At 37.5% G+C, this 15,516-nt stretch overlaps 1 protein-coding gene across 2 annotated transcripts in view; it reads left to right on the top strand.

Moving 5' to 3' along the window:
- The window catches only part of LOC103107902 (disintegrin and metalloproteinase domain-containing protein 32), a 79,713-nt gene that overhangs the window by 61,420 nt on the left and 2,777 nt on the right, over nt 1-15,516 (top strand). The window contains exons 17-20 of one of the 2 annotated variants that reach the window (XM_060182254.1): nt 266-349; nt 3,182-3,281; nt 6,956-7,115; nt 13,050-13,082. In XM_060182254.1, the coding sequence (XP_060038237.1) occupies nt 266-349; nt 3,182-3,281; nt 6,956-7,115; nt 13,050-13,082 (377 nt within the window). Of the gene's footprint in view, nt 1-265; nt 350-3,181; nt 3,282-6,955; nt 7,116-13,006; nt 13,088-15,516 lie in introns of those variants that run through there. The other variant, XM_060182259.1, reaches the window with a different exon arrangement.

Genomic DNA, 15,516 nt, shown 5'->3' on the forward strand with positions numbered 1-15,516 from the left:
ATCATTATCATCAAAGTTTCAGGGTTTATATACCCTTTGTAAAAAGTATCCAAATACATGAAAATAAAGCACACTTCAAATTAATATATGTGCCAAATAAAAATGTCAAAATGTGACCTAAAATCGTAGAATGCAGCAAAAGCAGCACTTAGGTGAAAATACACTTTGCATTGTATTGCTATAATGTTTTATTATAAAATTTAAATGCTAAGCTATCAGTTGAGCTAATTTCTTTTAATCTGGAATTTTTATGTGCTTTCCCTAGATTTGTGTAAATCGTCAATGTGTAGACAGACTTGCTGTAGAAAAAAAAGAGCAAGCTTGTTCACAGACCTGTAGTGGGCATGGAGTACGTAAGCACGTGATTTATGTTATCCCCTAATCACATCTATCCTGACCACTTTTCAGCATCATTCATTAGTTTATTGTATTATTATTATATGCTAGATCTGTTTATAGCTAGCAGAAATATATTACTAAATTTTTTGCCTTGTTAAGTATTAAGGAACCCATAGTCCTGTTTCACAGACCTAAAGATGGAGGGAGGGTGCTCTATTGTGGAAGGATAAGGAACTTTGGTGATATGTCACTGCTGGCACGTTTTGCAAAAATATGAAATTGTACCCATGAAATAACAAAAGTCTTGACAACTGCATTTTCTCAAAAGTAAAAACTGTATAGAATTTAATTGTTTGTGCCAGGAAATTGTTTACCTGGTAAGATGCATACCTTTCTGTGAGTAGGCTCAATCCCTGGCATCACCTGGGAGTACCATGGCACTGGGGGGGGGGGGCTCTGGTGTCTTTGCCTCTCTTCTGTGTGTCTGAAATTAAAATAATGAAAAATTTGGGCCAGCAGTAATGGAATCATGCTTGTACAAGTCTGCAGAACTGCAAAAAAAAAAATTAGTAAAATTACTTACAACCTTGGCAAGTTCATCATTATAACAGAATGATTTTCAGAAATTGTAAATATTTTAATAAATGCTTTCACTTGTTCAGTCAGGGGAGATTTCTTTTTTTATATAGCTATAATTGGAGTCTATTAATACATTAGATGAGAAAAGCCATTAGTTGTATGCTTCCATTTAGAAAACTTGACTTGTTTTACGTTCATTCCAACGTACATTACACATAAAGTACAGACTTTATCCATTTATCTGCAGACCCCAGTGTGGACAAGCTTCCGCACATTGTGAGAACATGGAAACTTGCATTTAAGGAGACTCTCAGCCTGTTTCTATCTTTCCCTAGTGCGGTAGGGCTCTGGGGAAGACATTGGTGTGGTTGTCTGCTCATGGAAGTCAGGTTGGCATCATGGCAGCATCTGCAACTTGGTGGTTGAAAAGCATTAGACATAAAGCAGAACGATTTGTTTAATAACCAGTAACCTAAACGTAAAATTATAGCAGATGAAATTTGGGGTCTTCATGTTGAAAGAAGGTTAGAAGTCTATTTCAGGTATATTTCAAGGGGCCCATGACTTTACTAATTTTTTACTGAGCCCAATAGCTAAAATGCAAGTGGGCTAGGAGTATTGTCTGGGAAGATGAGTTGAAGATAGGACTGGAAAGCTAGATAAGGGCAGAGAGAAGCTCCCAAATATGAGAAAAGCATATAAATACCATTAGCTTGTAAACCCCACCTATCTGACCTGGAACCCATCTATATTCTTATTTAGCATAGAAGCCTGTGTAACCTCTGCATCTCTCTGTCTCTCCTCTTATCTTCTTCTCCTTACTCAGTTTCTCTCTGTTTATATCCATAAGTAAACAAACAAACAAACAAATCAGCGAAACTGTTGTCTGGAAGGATGGTGTTGAGAATAGAACTGGAAAACTGGATTAGGATGAAGAGTAGCTCCCAAACGTGTATATATATATATATATATATATATATACACACATGCAATTAATTGTTAACCACAATGCACAATGATCTGGCATGGGGCCCGTTTATCTTCATATTTAGCTTAGGACCCATAAAAATTCCAAGTCTTTGTCAGTCGAAGCTCACAGTCCATGGTCACAGCTGGGAACCTTCTAGACTCCACCCATTACGACTAGTCTGAAAACATTTTCTTTTCTACCTTGAGCCATTTTAATACTGTGTCAAATGTTATTTGAGCGTAACAGTACTCAGTATTTTACTGATATTCATAATTGAATTAATAAATGGAGTTCAGAGAAATTGAGTAAGGAAAAGGACACAGAGAAGGAGAAACAGAGAGATGCAGAGGTTACACAGGCCTCTGTGCTAAATAAGAATGTAGATGGGTCCCAGGCCAGATAGGTGGGGTTTACAGCTAATGGTATTTATATACTTTTCCCATATTTGAGAGCTTCTCTCTGCCCTTATAGTGTAATTATACGAAAGGAGTAATGGAATTAAATTATCAATGGATGCTAAAAGAAGCAGGTGAAATTTATAAATTGATTCAAGTAAGATACTCATTTAACAATGCTAAATATTCCAATCCAAGAACATTGATGGTCCTTTCATTTCTCCTTTAGTAGCAACTATTAGGTTCCAATGCTTGTCTTTTATATCTTTGTTATTCCTAGATACATAATTATTTTAAATGGCCCTTTAAAAAGTATTTTTATGAGAGTATATTTATGAGTGAAGGAGTATCAGAGAATCACTCTGGCATATGTGATGCTAGGGACTGAACTCAGAGCCTTATGCCTGCAGTGGTTTACTCACTGCATCACTGCTTAGGTCACTAGATGCATAATTCTTTCAGTTATAAATAATTCAGTTATGCATAATTCTTGTTGTTATAAATTGGGCTGATTCTTTTTGTAGTTTATTGCTTACATAGAGGAATGATACCATTTTTTTATATATTAGTTCTGTATTCTGCCACTTTACTACACTGACATTATTCCTGAAAGTTTTTCTTATTGGATACTTTTGGGTCTTATGCAAATAGTGATAGTTTTATTTTTTTCTTTTCACATTTGTATCCTTTATAGTTATTTGTCATGCCTAATTGTTATAGCTGAGATTTCTAGAACTATCTCAAGCAGTGATGAGTAGTATAGATCTTTGCCTTTTTTCTTGCCCTTGGAAGGAAAGCTTTCAGTTTCTTACTATTAAGTATGGTGTTGATTGTGACTTTTCTTGTATATGTGGCAACATTTTTAAATGAATTTTTAATTTTTTAAAAATGATCCTAGGTATGCAATTCTCTACTTAAATGCCATTGTTTTGATGGCTTCCAGCCTCCAACATGCAAATCAAAAACCAGAGCATATTCTGAAGTTCCTGAGAAGCAAGGTAAGTATATATTCTATTTTCCAATTGTTTCACCAAAGCTAGATTTTTGCCACTTAGAAATCACTATTTGTTGGTAAACAGTGGACTTCTAATAAAGAAGTAAAGCTAAATATCTATTAAGTCTTTCTTTTCTAATATCAACTTTCAAATATAATTGAATATGACAGCAGCTTTTTAAAAAATTTTGTTGCCACCATATTTATCACTGGGGTTTGGTGTCTGCACAATGAATTCACTGCTTCCAATGGCCATTTTTTTCCTTTCTTTTTTTGGGGGGTGTGGGGTGGAGGCAGGAAGGTGGGGAGGATAGAAAGAAATTGAGAGAGAAGAGGAGGGTTAAGAGAGAGGGACAATGATAGTCATCTAGGGACTGGGAGGTGGCGCACCCGGTTAAGCATATAGAGTATAAATATAAAGCTCAAGGGCCTGAGTAAGGATCCCTGTTCGATCCCTCGACTCCCCACCTGTAGGGGAGTGTTGGTGTGCTTCTAATTCTGCTTCTAAAACCCCTTCTGTTTCATTAGTTTAATCCCCCCTGCTTAACACTGTATTCTATTTACATTACCTCTGTTAACTAAGCACCACCCTGCTTGCAGGGCATTGGTTTAATCCCCACTGGTTCATGATGTCTTTTTGCTCTGCCCCCTCTCCTAGTACACCCTGATTTCCACCAGTCTTTTTTCGCTCCACCCTCTCTATGTCACATCCTGTTTCCACCCTACTTGCTGAATATATATACATCTGCTTTTCTGAGTAAATACACTTGGAATTGCTTTCTGGCTCCAAGAGTTCCAGAGTGTATCTCCTGCGACATAGCTCGGCACGAGTTCCTGATCCTTCTCCCACGCAGTAGCCTAGATTGGCTCCAGTTGAGTTCTCTCCAACCCAGAGAGCACTTGCTTGGGAAGAAGCACCCTCAGGCTATCCTGATATTTGGCCCCCTTATGCTGGGCTAGCTTCACGGGCAGGAGACAGACGACCAGGGACTCATGGCTGAGCTGGGAAGCAGTATCTCTTTATTCATGTGGAATGCAGCACAATCTAAACTATCTCTAATCACAATCCTGTCCATATATATACTTACCAAGTAGGGTGGAAACAGGATATCATGAACCAGTGGGGATTAAACCAATGCCCTGCAGGCAGGGTGGTGCTTAGTTAACAGTGCTTATGTAAATAGAATACAGTGTTAAGCAGGAGGGATTAAACCAATGAAACAGAAGGGGTTTTAGAAGCAGAATTAGAATCATACCAACAGGGGAGTAGCTTCCCAAGTGGTGAAGCAGATTTGTAGGTATCTACCTTTCTCTCTTTCCCCCTGTCTATCTTCTCTTCCTCTCTCAATTTCTGTCTTATCCAATAAAACTGGAGGGAATGGGGGGAGGCAGAAGTAGCAGATTCATAGTGCAGGCACCTGGAGGCAAAAAGAAGAAGGAGAAAAGTCATCTACAACTCTGATTTACTACTTCCTCCCTGCAGGTGGGGGTGGTGGGGGTTGAGCTTTATTCCTTCACATGGTTCTGTGTGCACACAACTAGGTGCACCCCCCACCCCCAACAGCAATTTTTAAATAGTACATCTAGTAACATTTGTTTTATTCATTAGAAGCTCTTCCAGTCTTTTCTTTGTTTATGGTTAATTCTGTAATCACAACTCTACGCAAATACCATTGGTCAGTGTCATGCTAGTGCAATTTATTAATGAAATAAAGCAAATTTGAGACTTTACTCTGTAGAAGTTGACAGTTAAAGTGAGAAAAATCTGTAAATTTGCTACCCAACAGAAGGAATAATAGGACAGTTTTGCACAACAGTTCCAGTTTCTATCATTCATTGATTTAACAAATATTAATTGAACTCCTGATATCTAGAAGATACCATTCTGGGCACTGACAATATCCATAGCGCTACAAAACCCTCTCCTTGTGGAGCTTAAAGAATATGTTCAGGTTGACATATCACATACTAACTAGTGGCCAAATTAGGGTGAGGAGTCAAGTCTCCTGATGTTCATCTGTATGCATTTAGAAGCATTACAGTTCTTCCTTCCCCCTGCTGAGTCCTCAGATGTGCTGCAATATACAACAGTTGATTGAGGCTTCAACTTGTGTTGTCCTTTGCATTTTTTTCCCTTTTGTTTTTCTTTCTTCTATTTATTTTATTGCCACTAGGGTTATTGCTAGGACTAGGTGCCTGCACAACAGATCTATCACTCCCAGTGGCCATTTTTTCTTTAATTTATTTTTGTTACTGCCAATCACTGGGGGGTGGGGTAGGGCGTCAGTGCCTACATTATGAATCCACTGCTCCCGGCAGCCATTTTTCCTTTGGCTTTTTTTTTTTCTTTCTATTTTATTTGGTAGGTCAAAGAGAAATCGAGAGGAGAGGGGAAGATAGGGAGAGAGGCAAATTGACACCTAGAGACCTGCTTCACCACTTGTGACGTGCCCTCCAACCCCCGCAGGTGGGGAACCATTGCCTGTTTTCCTCTTTTTGTTTTACTTCCAGGGTAAAACCTCAGCACCTGCACTATAAATTCACTGCTCTGGGATGCTATTTTTTTTCCTTTTGTTGTTCTTGTTGTTGTTATTATTGCTGTTGTTATTGCTGTCGTTGTTGTTGGATAAGACAGAGAGAAGTGGAGAGAGGAGGGGAAGACAGAGATGGAGAAACAAAGATAGATACCTATAGACCTGCTTCACCACTTGTGAAGAGACCTCCCTGCAGGTGGGGAACCAGGGGTTTGAACCAGGATCCTTATGCAAGTCCTTGAGCTTCATGCCATGTGCATTTAACCCTCTGCACTACCACATGACCTCCTGCCTTCTTTTTTTATTATTATTCTTTATTTTGATAGGATAGCTAGAAATTAAGATGGGTGAGGAAGAGAGACAGACACCTGCAGCATTTGCTTCACTACTTATGAAGCATCCCCCCTACAGGTGGGGAGCAGGGGGTTGAACCCTGATCCTTATGCATTGTAACCTGTGTGCTCAACCAGGCAAGCCATTGCCACACAACATTGACCACTGCCACTGCACTTCTACACTTTGTTTCTTAGATCCACCAAGAGTGAGATCATTCTGATGGCTGAGTGGAGGATAAAATGCATTGACACCTCTCTTGGGGAAATGTATCCTCATGATAACACCAATCTTATAAATCCACATTTCTTCAATATAGTAATCTATATAGTATGTCTATAGTTTGGGAAAATATGTAAATAGGTCTCTAGTATTAAAAAAAATAATAATAACCCAGCAATTTAACAGAGAAAAAACAGGATACCCACAAGTACAGGAAAATTGTGTTTAGTTCACATTGTAACCTTCACATGAAAATTTGTTGAATGACCTTGCAATAACATGATTTTATATTATCCACATTTCAAGTTTCGGTACCCCACTTGTAGTGCTGTAGTGAAGATGTCCTAAAGTACTTGTTTAATATGAATATGAATATATGAAGACTTTCAGCAACTTAATTTCATTTCTCATTCTAGAGTTTGAGGTTGTAAGAGGTATTCCTAAGTTTTATGATTCTGTTTTTATTTTTTCCCATGTTCCTTGAGTAAGAACAATAGTTAGAATGTTATAATTAGTTTGATGTGATATGAAAGAAGAGTACTTAATATTCTTTCTGATTTATTTTTTTCTTTCCTTTTTTAATTTTTAGGCTTATTGATGGAGAATGTTTTTAGGAAGACTAAAAAGAGCTGGTCACTTCTAAGTGTCTACATTGTTTTGCCTGGTCTTGTTATAGCAATCATAATATTTGTTTCATGGAATCGTTTGAAAAAGTGGTTCGTCAAGGAAGAAGAATCTTTAAGCAGCAAGTAAATTAAATTTGTGTCCTAAAGTAAAATTCTAATGCCATTACTACTCATTTAATGGGACAGATTAAGTGTAAATTTTCTCCCAAATGCTAGTCTGCTTTTTTACTTAATTTTGTGAAAGTTTCTTTTGCTGTGTAAAGGCACTTTAATTTGAGGTAATCTCATTGTTCACTCTTGCTTTTATTATCTTGACAATTAAATTGATTCTCAAAATACATCCCTGATGTCAAGGAACAAGAGTATATAACCTAGGATTTCTTCTACATGCTTTATGGTTTGGGGTCTAGTAGTCACATTTTTATTCTGTTTTGAGTTGTTCTTTGTATAGGGATAAGTGATGACCTAGTATCATTTGTTTCCATTGATTGTACATTTTACAATAAGATTTGTTGAAAAACATTCTTTTTCTCATTGTCTGATTTTTGGCTCTTTTGTAATATGTTAGATATTAATATATATATATATATATATATATATATACATACATATATGTGTGTATGAGATTTTTTAACATTTATTTATTTATTTATTTTCCCTTTTGTTGCCCTTGTTGTTTAACATTGTTGTGGTTATTGATGTCATTGTAGGTGGATAGAACAAAGAGAAATAGAGAGAGGAGGGAAAGACAGAGAGGGGAGAGAAAATGATAGATACCTGCAGACCTCCTTCACCACCTGTGAAGCGACTCTGGGGAGTTTGGGGCTCGAACTGGGATCCTTAAGCGGGTCCTTGCGCTTTGTGCCACATGCGCTTAACCCGCTGCACCACTGCCGGACTCCCATGTATGAGATTTTTATACCTGCATATGTTCTGTTACATTGGTCAATGTATCTTTTTTGTTCCAATATACTGTTTAAATTGCTATTTCTTTGTAGTATAATTTGAACTCTAGGAGCATTTATTTATTTCTCTCTTTTTTTTCATAACTCCACTGTCTATTGTGGTTCTATTAAAATTATATAATTCTTATTCCTTAGAGATGTCATAGGGATTTGGATAGAGACTGCATAAATTGCTTTTGGTAAAAATGATCATTTCAACTACTATTTATCATCCAGTCCATGAATACAGATTATCGATGTCTTTGGTTATTCTTTTTACTTTTTTAAACAGTAATTCAGTTCTGACTATAAACGATTTTATATCCATTGTAAGGTTTACTGCAAAGTATTTTGTCATCAGACATCCAGTTTTAAATATAATTGTTTCCTTGATTTCCCTTTTATCTGACATGGTACACAGAAATACACCAAAATTTATTTGGGAGAAGTTCACTCACTCTTCAATTTTGCAAGATTTGAGGAGGATAGGTGTGCTAGTTCTTACTTAATTCTACTATTATTACATTATATTATTATATTTTATATTTTATTTTATATTTATTTAATTACTATATTATATTTTATTTATTGCCACCAGGGGCTTGCTCAGTGCCAGCACTAGGAATCCACTGCTCCTGGCGGCCATTTTTTTCATTTCTTTGTCCTACTTTTTTTTTTCTTAAATGAATAGGACAGAGAGAAATTGAGAAGGGAGGGGAGATAGTGAGGAAGAGGAACTACACACCTGCAGACCTGCAACAGCGCTTATAAAGTGTGTACCCTGAATGCAAGGATAGGGGTTCAAGCTGGGTTCTTGAGTTTGGTATTATGTGTGCTTAATGAGGTGTGACACCGCCCTGCCCCCACCCCCTTAAATTTTTGTTAAATTAGTTAATACCATCTGGTCCTTGACTTTTTGCTCATGAAGAGAATTTAACCTGGGATTGTCTCTCTCATTCAAGCTATCATTATCTTTCTGATTCAGTCTTGGAATATTGCATGTTTCTAATAATATGTACATTTCTTTTTAGTTGTTCAGTTAGTCTGAATGTAAATGTTAATAATTGTTTCTGATGATTCTTTGTATTTCTGTAGTGTCACCTCTCTCATTTGTACTCTACCATGTTTTTCTCTTGCCTATTTTTAATAAGTCTGTCCATAATTAGTCTCTGTCTAGATTATCCATTTGGAGAAAAAAGAGCTTAGATTTATTTTGTATCCCATTTTGTTTCTATTTTATTTCTGCTCTGATTTTTAATATTTTATTTATTTGACACATACAATCTATTAGTTAATCCTTTTCTGTTTCCTTTAATTGTAGTGTCAAGTGATTTACTTGAGATCTTTCTTTTCTTCTTTGCTAGTGTGGGCTGATATTGCTATAAATTTCCTTCATCGCACTCATTTTACTGCATCTGTAAGCTTTTATATTCATTGGTATATAAGTAATTTTTATTAATTTTGTTTATATAATGCTTTACAGTGCAGTCATGGATACATGCATACCATTTCATATGTACCAGGTGCCAGGCTAGTGTGGGGGTGCCTCTTCCCGGGCGTGTTCTCTGTGGGTTGGAGAGAACTCGACTGGAGCCAGCCTGGGCTGCTACTCACTCAGTGATGCAGGAAAGAGAGTCTTGAACTCTTGGTGGAGTGGTAATGCAATGTCTTTATTGATCAGAGAGAAAGTTGTTTTTGTTTGGGAGACTTCATGATTTACAGCACAGGCGTTGGCACATGGGTCCAATTTCTGATCTCCTTGTGAAAGTTATCTATAGAACATTCACCTACAACTTAGGTCTTTGTGTCAGTATGCACTGAGACCCCAAAGTTCACTTCAGTCCCTCCCTCACCCTTATTTCTTAGGGTCCTTTGCTTTAATGCAAATGCACAATTCCCATTCTTTATTTTGTTCACTTTCTGCTCTTCCTCCCTGTCCCCATTAAGTCCTCTCTGTAAGTACAGGGGGGAAACTTCATGAGCAACGAAGCAGGTCTACAGGTGTCGTGCCCTCTGTTTTCCCCTCCACTCTCAATTTCCCTATGACATTCTCACCTGTGTGAAATAGTATCTCATTGTGGTCTTTGTTAGTGATATTCTTTGATTATATTTTATTATGTATTAATGTTAAACATAATTAAAATCTTTAGATATGATACATATTGATCATCTTCTGAATGCATACAGATCTTATCCCATTGAGCCTTATATTCTTTTTTTAGTTTCTTAGTGATTTAATATTAATTTACAGAACTATAAGATATTATATTTATAATGTGATACATTTTTAAGATAAGTTACTAGTAAATATATAAATATACGTGATATAAAGATAGCAAAATTAATATTTTAAGATAATAATTTACAAAATTATAAGGTAATTATAAGGGGCATAGTTCCACACCATTCCCACCACCAGATTTCTGTGTACCCAACCCTATGTTCTTTCTTCACTCTTCCATATTATTATTATTTGATGAGCAGCTACATAATTTTAAACTGCTGCTAATAAGATATCATCATTACTGTGATTATCAGAATTAAATACAACTTTCTGGGATTTTACTACACATTTACCCTTTTATTTGTTTTCTCACCATTTATTTTTAAATTTCTTTAAAATATTTATTCCCTTTTGTTGCCCTTGTTGTTTTATTGTTGTAGTTATTATTGTTGTTATTGATGTTGTTGTTGGATAGGACAGAGAGAAATGGAGAGAGGAGGGAAAGACAGAGAGGGGGAGAGAAAGACACCTGCAGACCTGCTTCACCACCTGTGAAGCGACGCCCCTGCAGGTGGGGAGCTGGGGGGTTGAATGGGGATCCTTGAGCCAGTCCTTGGGATCTGCGCCACAGTGCACTTAACCCACTGCGCTATCACCTGACTCCCCCACCATTCATTTTTTAAGCTTTGTCTCCCTCTTGATTAAGTACATATCCTGCTCCCACCTCTTCTAACACCTCTCTATGAGAGAGTTTCATGTTTTACTCACTTTAAAAAAAAAGCAGCCCACTTTAAAAAGTGGGGGATAATAAAAATACAAAATTTCAAAGGTTGGACAGTATGCACCCGGTAGAGTGCACACATTACCATGCATGAAGACTTAGGTTCAAGTCCCCACTCCTCATCTGCAGGGAGAAGCTTAATGAGCAGTAGAGACATGATGCAAATGGTTCCTTCCCCTCCCCTTCTCCCTCCTTCTCGCTCTCTCTCTGTCTCACTCATACAAAATTTGTTACAATTGGAGACGTGGAATTCATAGAAAATATGAATTGAAATATTGAGCCACAATGAATAGATATATAAGGTTCCTGATTTTCATTGTGACATTTTTTTCCCATTTAATACCTAAATCAGTTTAAGTACTTAGGGTTCATGTGCCTCTAAAGAACCATTTTCTGTCCATATTTCTGAGGCAGTTTTCCTGCTTTATCTCCAAATCCAATGTTAACAGTTATTATTCTCCCCGTCTTATAGTTGTGGGCTGGACTGCTAAATGTAGGCTAGTCTACACTCTGACTCAAAGCCCAGATGATAGCTTTGGTTTCAGGATGTAGCCTTGACTCAGGACCTGTGTTTTACTGGCTCAAAGCCCAGTACCTTTTGTTCCTAGCACTAATGTGTATGTAATGCTAACATTGCACATCTCATGTAACTACTCAGCTGATTACTGGACAAGCTGTATCAGATGACACGATAAAAATCTCTGCTGTAGGGGAAGCAATTACAGAAGCCAGACCTTCCACCTTTTGCATCCCACAATGACCTTGGGTCCACACTCCCAGAGGGATAAAGAATAGGAAAGCTATCAGGGGAGGGGATGGGATACGGAGTTCTGGTGGTGGGAATTGTGTGGAGTTGTACCCCTCTTTTTTATATTTATTTATTTTCCCTTTTGTTGCCCTTGTTGTTTTTTATTGTTGTGTAGTTATTATTGTTGTTATTGATGTTGTTGTTAGATAGGACAGAGAGAAATGGAGAGAGGCAGGGAAGACAAAGAGGAGGAGAGAAAGACAGACACCTGCAGACCTGTTTCACCGCTTGTGAAGCAGCTCCCTGCAGGTGGGGAGCCAGGGGCTTGAACCAGGATCCTTATGCCAGTCCTTGTGCTTTGCGCCACATGCGCTTAACCCACTGTGCTACCGCCTGACTCCCACCCTTCTTATCCTATGGTTTTGTCAATGTTTACTTTTTATAAATTAAAATAATAATAAAAGTCTCTGCTGGAATCAATAAATGGGCACACTTGGCACTTGGCTTGCTCCAGCAATGTTGGCTTCCTGTGTTTTCTTCCAGCTAGGGATTTCACCTCCACCAAACCCCCCTTCAGCCATCGAAGGCTGACATTTGACAGTGGTATATATAGGATTTCATGGCTTCCAGGTATACAGAAGGAGGTCAGTTACAACTCTGTAGGCTTCAGCTCCCTTCTAGCTAATGTATAGAGGGACATTTTAATCAGTCTTAACCCAGTCAGCCTGATTATCTGACAGTGAGAATTTTAAACTATGACTCAAACTCTTTAATTGTTGAGATCAAATTCAGAGTGTCATGCATGCACTCTACAACTAACACACCATTTCATCCCAGGTTAAAATAATATTTTCATGAAAATAATATATACACACAAGCACAAAGTGAGAGTACAAAACTGTGCTCCACCATCAATGAAAACCTGAATGTTTTGTCCTTGTTACCTCATTGTATGGTGCCAAGGATCAAATCAAATCAAGAGCTTAATTCATGCAAAGTAGGCTCTTCACTACTGAGCCTTCTCTCCTGAATCCTGTAGTTTGTTCATCACTGGGTCAAATATCCAGATAGAACCTGAACGCCAGAATCAGCATTCAAAATCTACAATATGTGCTGTGTTGAGATGTGTTTTCTTGTCATTCTTCCTACTTGCAAATTGGAAATTTACATCTTTTATGGACATGGTAGATATGTAGAAAATAAAGTTATTTACATGTACAGTATAATTTAGTTATCTTGAATTATCCCTTAGTTGTAAGTGCTGGTATAAAAAGAGTTAACACATTTATAAATTGGTATGACTTTTATTTGTTGTAGAGACTTAATTTGAGAGTATTATTTCTCTCTCATTTAATTCCAGATCTGAACCGAGAAACCACACAGATACCAGTAGGTAAGTAAAAGAATTATTTGATAAGGTAAATGAGCTATTTCATAATTGTGTCTTTAAAATGAGATAGAGTCATTATCAACAACTAATTGAAGTTAAGTACTAGTTGAACATAAAACAAATGGTAAGGCACTACAACAACAAATAACCCATCAGTATTTTCAAACTTGCTAATGAGTGATTGTCTAAATCAATCTATTTCTTCTTTACTTCAGTCTGTTAATGTATGTTTGTGCTTTAGTCGTGAATAACAAAAGAATAACTCTCAAAGTTTTTATATGTTAACTCATAAATATGTTTTATATTGGTTAGACTTTAAAACACCAATGGGAAGTTTATTCCTTCATTTAGAGATTGTGTAACTGTAACTGAAACTTAACATATAGGTTCATGAACAACCAAGTCAGTGTTTACTCTGGTCACTTTAAAAAAATATCTGCTGAAGGAAGACATCATAGAGGAGCAGTGTTTTTATTTTATTTTATTTTATTTTATTTATAAAAAGGAAACACTGAAAAAACCATAAGGATAAGAGGGGGTACAGTTCCCATCACTGGAACTCCATATCCCATCCCCTCCCTGATAACTTTTCTATTCTTTAACCTTCTGGTAGTATGGACCCAAGGTCATTGTGGGATGCAGAAAGTGGAAGGTCTGGCTTCTGTAATTGCTTTGCCATTGAACATGGGCGTTAACAGATCAACCCATACTCCTAGTCTGCCTCTCTCTTTCCTTAGTGAGGCGGGGTTCTGGGGGAATCGGAGCTCCAGGACACATTGGTGGAGTTGTCTGTCCAGAGAAGTATATATCTTACATAGCCTCTCAGTTTATAAAGTAGATTTCATTAGATGCCATCCATTTACTAGAAATATGAACATCTGTGTACAATACATAATAACATTTACTCCATTCCCAACAGTTTTGGCACTGAGATAATTTTTTTAGATTAGCAAAACAAAAAACTGCTTAGAAGTTTTCACTCCTCGTAGTCTAGCTTACCAAGTCCTTATTTACTTCAGTTGAGACCTCAGGTGTTCTTACTAAAGATCCTCCAAAGTCCACTGCTAATCAGTACACATCCAATTCTACAGAATAAAATTCCTAGGTTAAAAAAAAAAGTATTTTAATTCAAATCCATGCTTCTCAACTGTACTATCCACATACTACACTTCCTTTTTAAAAAAAATTGTTATTTATTTATTTATTTATTTATGCTTTCAGGGTTATTACTGGGGCTGGGTGCCTGCACTATGAATCCAGTGCTCCTGGAGGCCATTTTTCCCTCCATTTTGTTGCCCTTGTTGTCATTGTTATTGTTGCCATTGATGTTGTTGGATAAGACAGAAAGAAATAGAGTGAAGGGGAGAAAGAAAGGGGGAGAGAAAGATAGACGCCTGCAGACCTGCTTGACCGCTTGTGAGGCAACCACCCCTGCAGGTGGGGAACACCAGGCTTGAACAGGGATCCTTACACCCATCCTTGCGCTTCGCGCCATGTGCACTTAACCCACTACGCTACCACCCGGTCCCCCATACTACACTTTCTCAACTCTCATTATAGGACTATTTTTCTTATTCAGTTTCTGAATTACCCATTCTGTTAAAAGCTGCCCTTTCCTTGTCTTATTCTCATTCCGCTCTCCATGAAGAGCCCAAACAATGCTAGTGTGTGTGTGTGTGTGTGTGTGTGTGTGTGTGTGTGTGTGTGTGTGTGTGTGTGTATGTGTATCTTGTTCTGTAGTACTTTGGCAGAAAACATTTAGCATATATTGGCTTAGAATTTAGGCTTGTAAACTTATCCTCAACAACAATGACTGTTCTTTTAAAGTTTTTACATGATTTTCGTTAAATGAACACACATTAGAGAGAGAGAATGATTTAGGTTTGCCTGTCCTGGACATAGATGTTTCAGCATAAGCTTGCTGGTTCAAATTTGTGGGTAGTAGAATTGAGTAATAGAGGCCCTGTCTCCATATATCAGTAGGTTACAGCTCCACTGCTCATTTCCAGACATTACTTTTCCATTGGCATGACTATGACAATTTGCCTGCTGCACTCCCAATGACTAGAGCTTTTTATTATCCCAATCCAAGACTGAATGGTGATAGCTTTTTATTATACCAACTCAAAACTACCAGTCAGAGGCCAAACAGTAGCACACCTGGTTAAGCACACACACTACAGTGCACCAGGACCTGGGTTCAAGCCCCTGGTCCCCACCTACAGGGGGAAAACTTCACGAATGGTGAAGCAGGGCTGCAGGTGTCTGTCTCTCTCCCTCTCTATCTCACCTCCCCTCTCAATTTCTCTGTCTCTATCCAGTAATAAATAAATAAATGATTTTTTTTAAAAAGCCTACCAATCTTTGTTTTGCTTCTAGTTAGTATCAAAATAGGTGTGCTCTTTACTTTTCCCAGGCTACGATTATTTAAATCATA

This window comes from Erinaceus europaeus, chromosome 2 (genome assembly GCF_950295315.1).
Source record: "Erinaceus europaeus chromosome 2, mEriEur2.1, whole genome shotgun sequence".
Taxonomy (NCBI): domain Eukaryota; kingdom Metazoa; phylum Chordata; class Mammalia; order Eulipotyphla; family Erinaceidae; genus Erinaceus; species Erinaceus europaeus.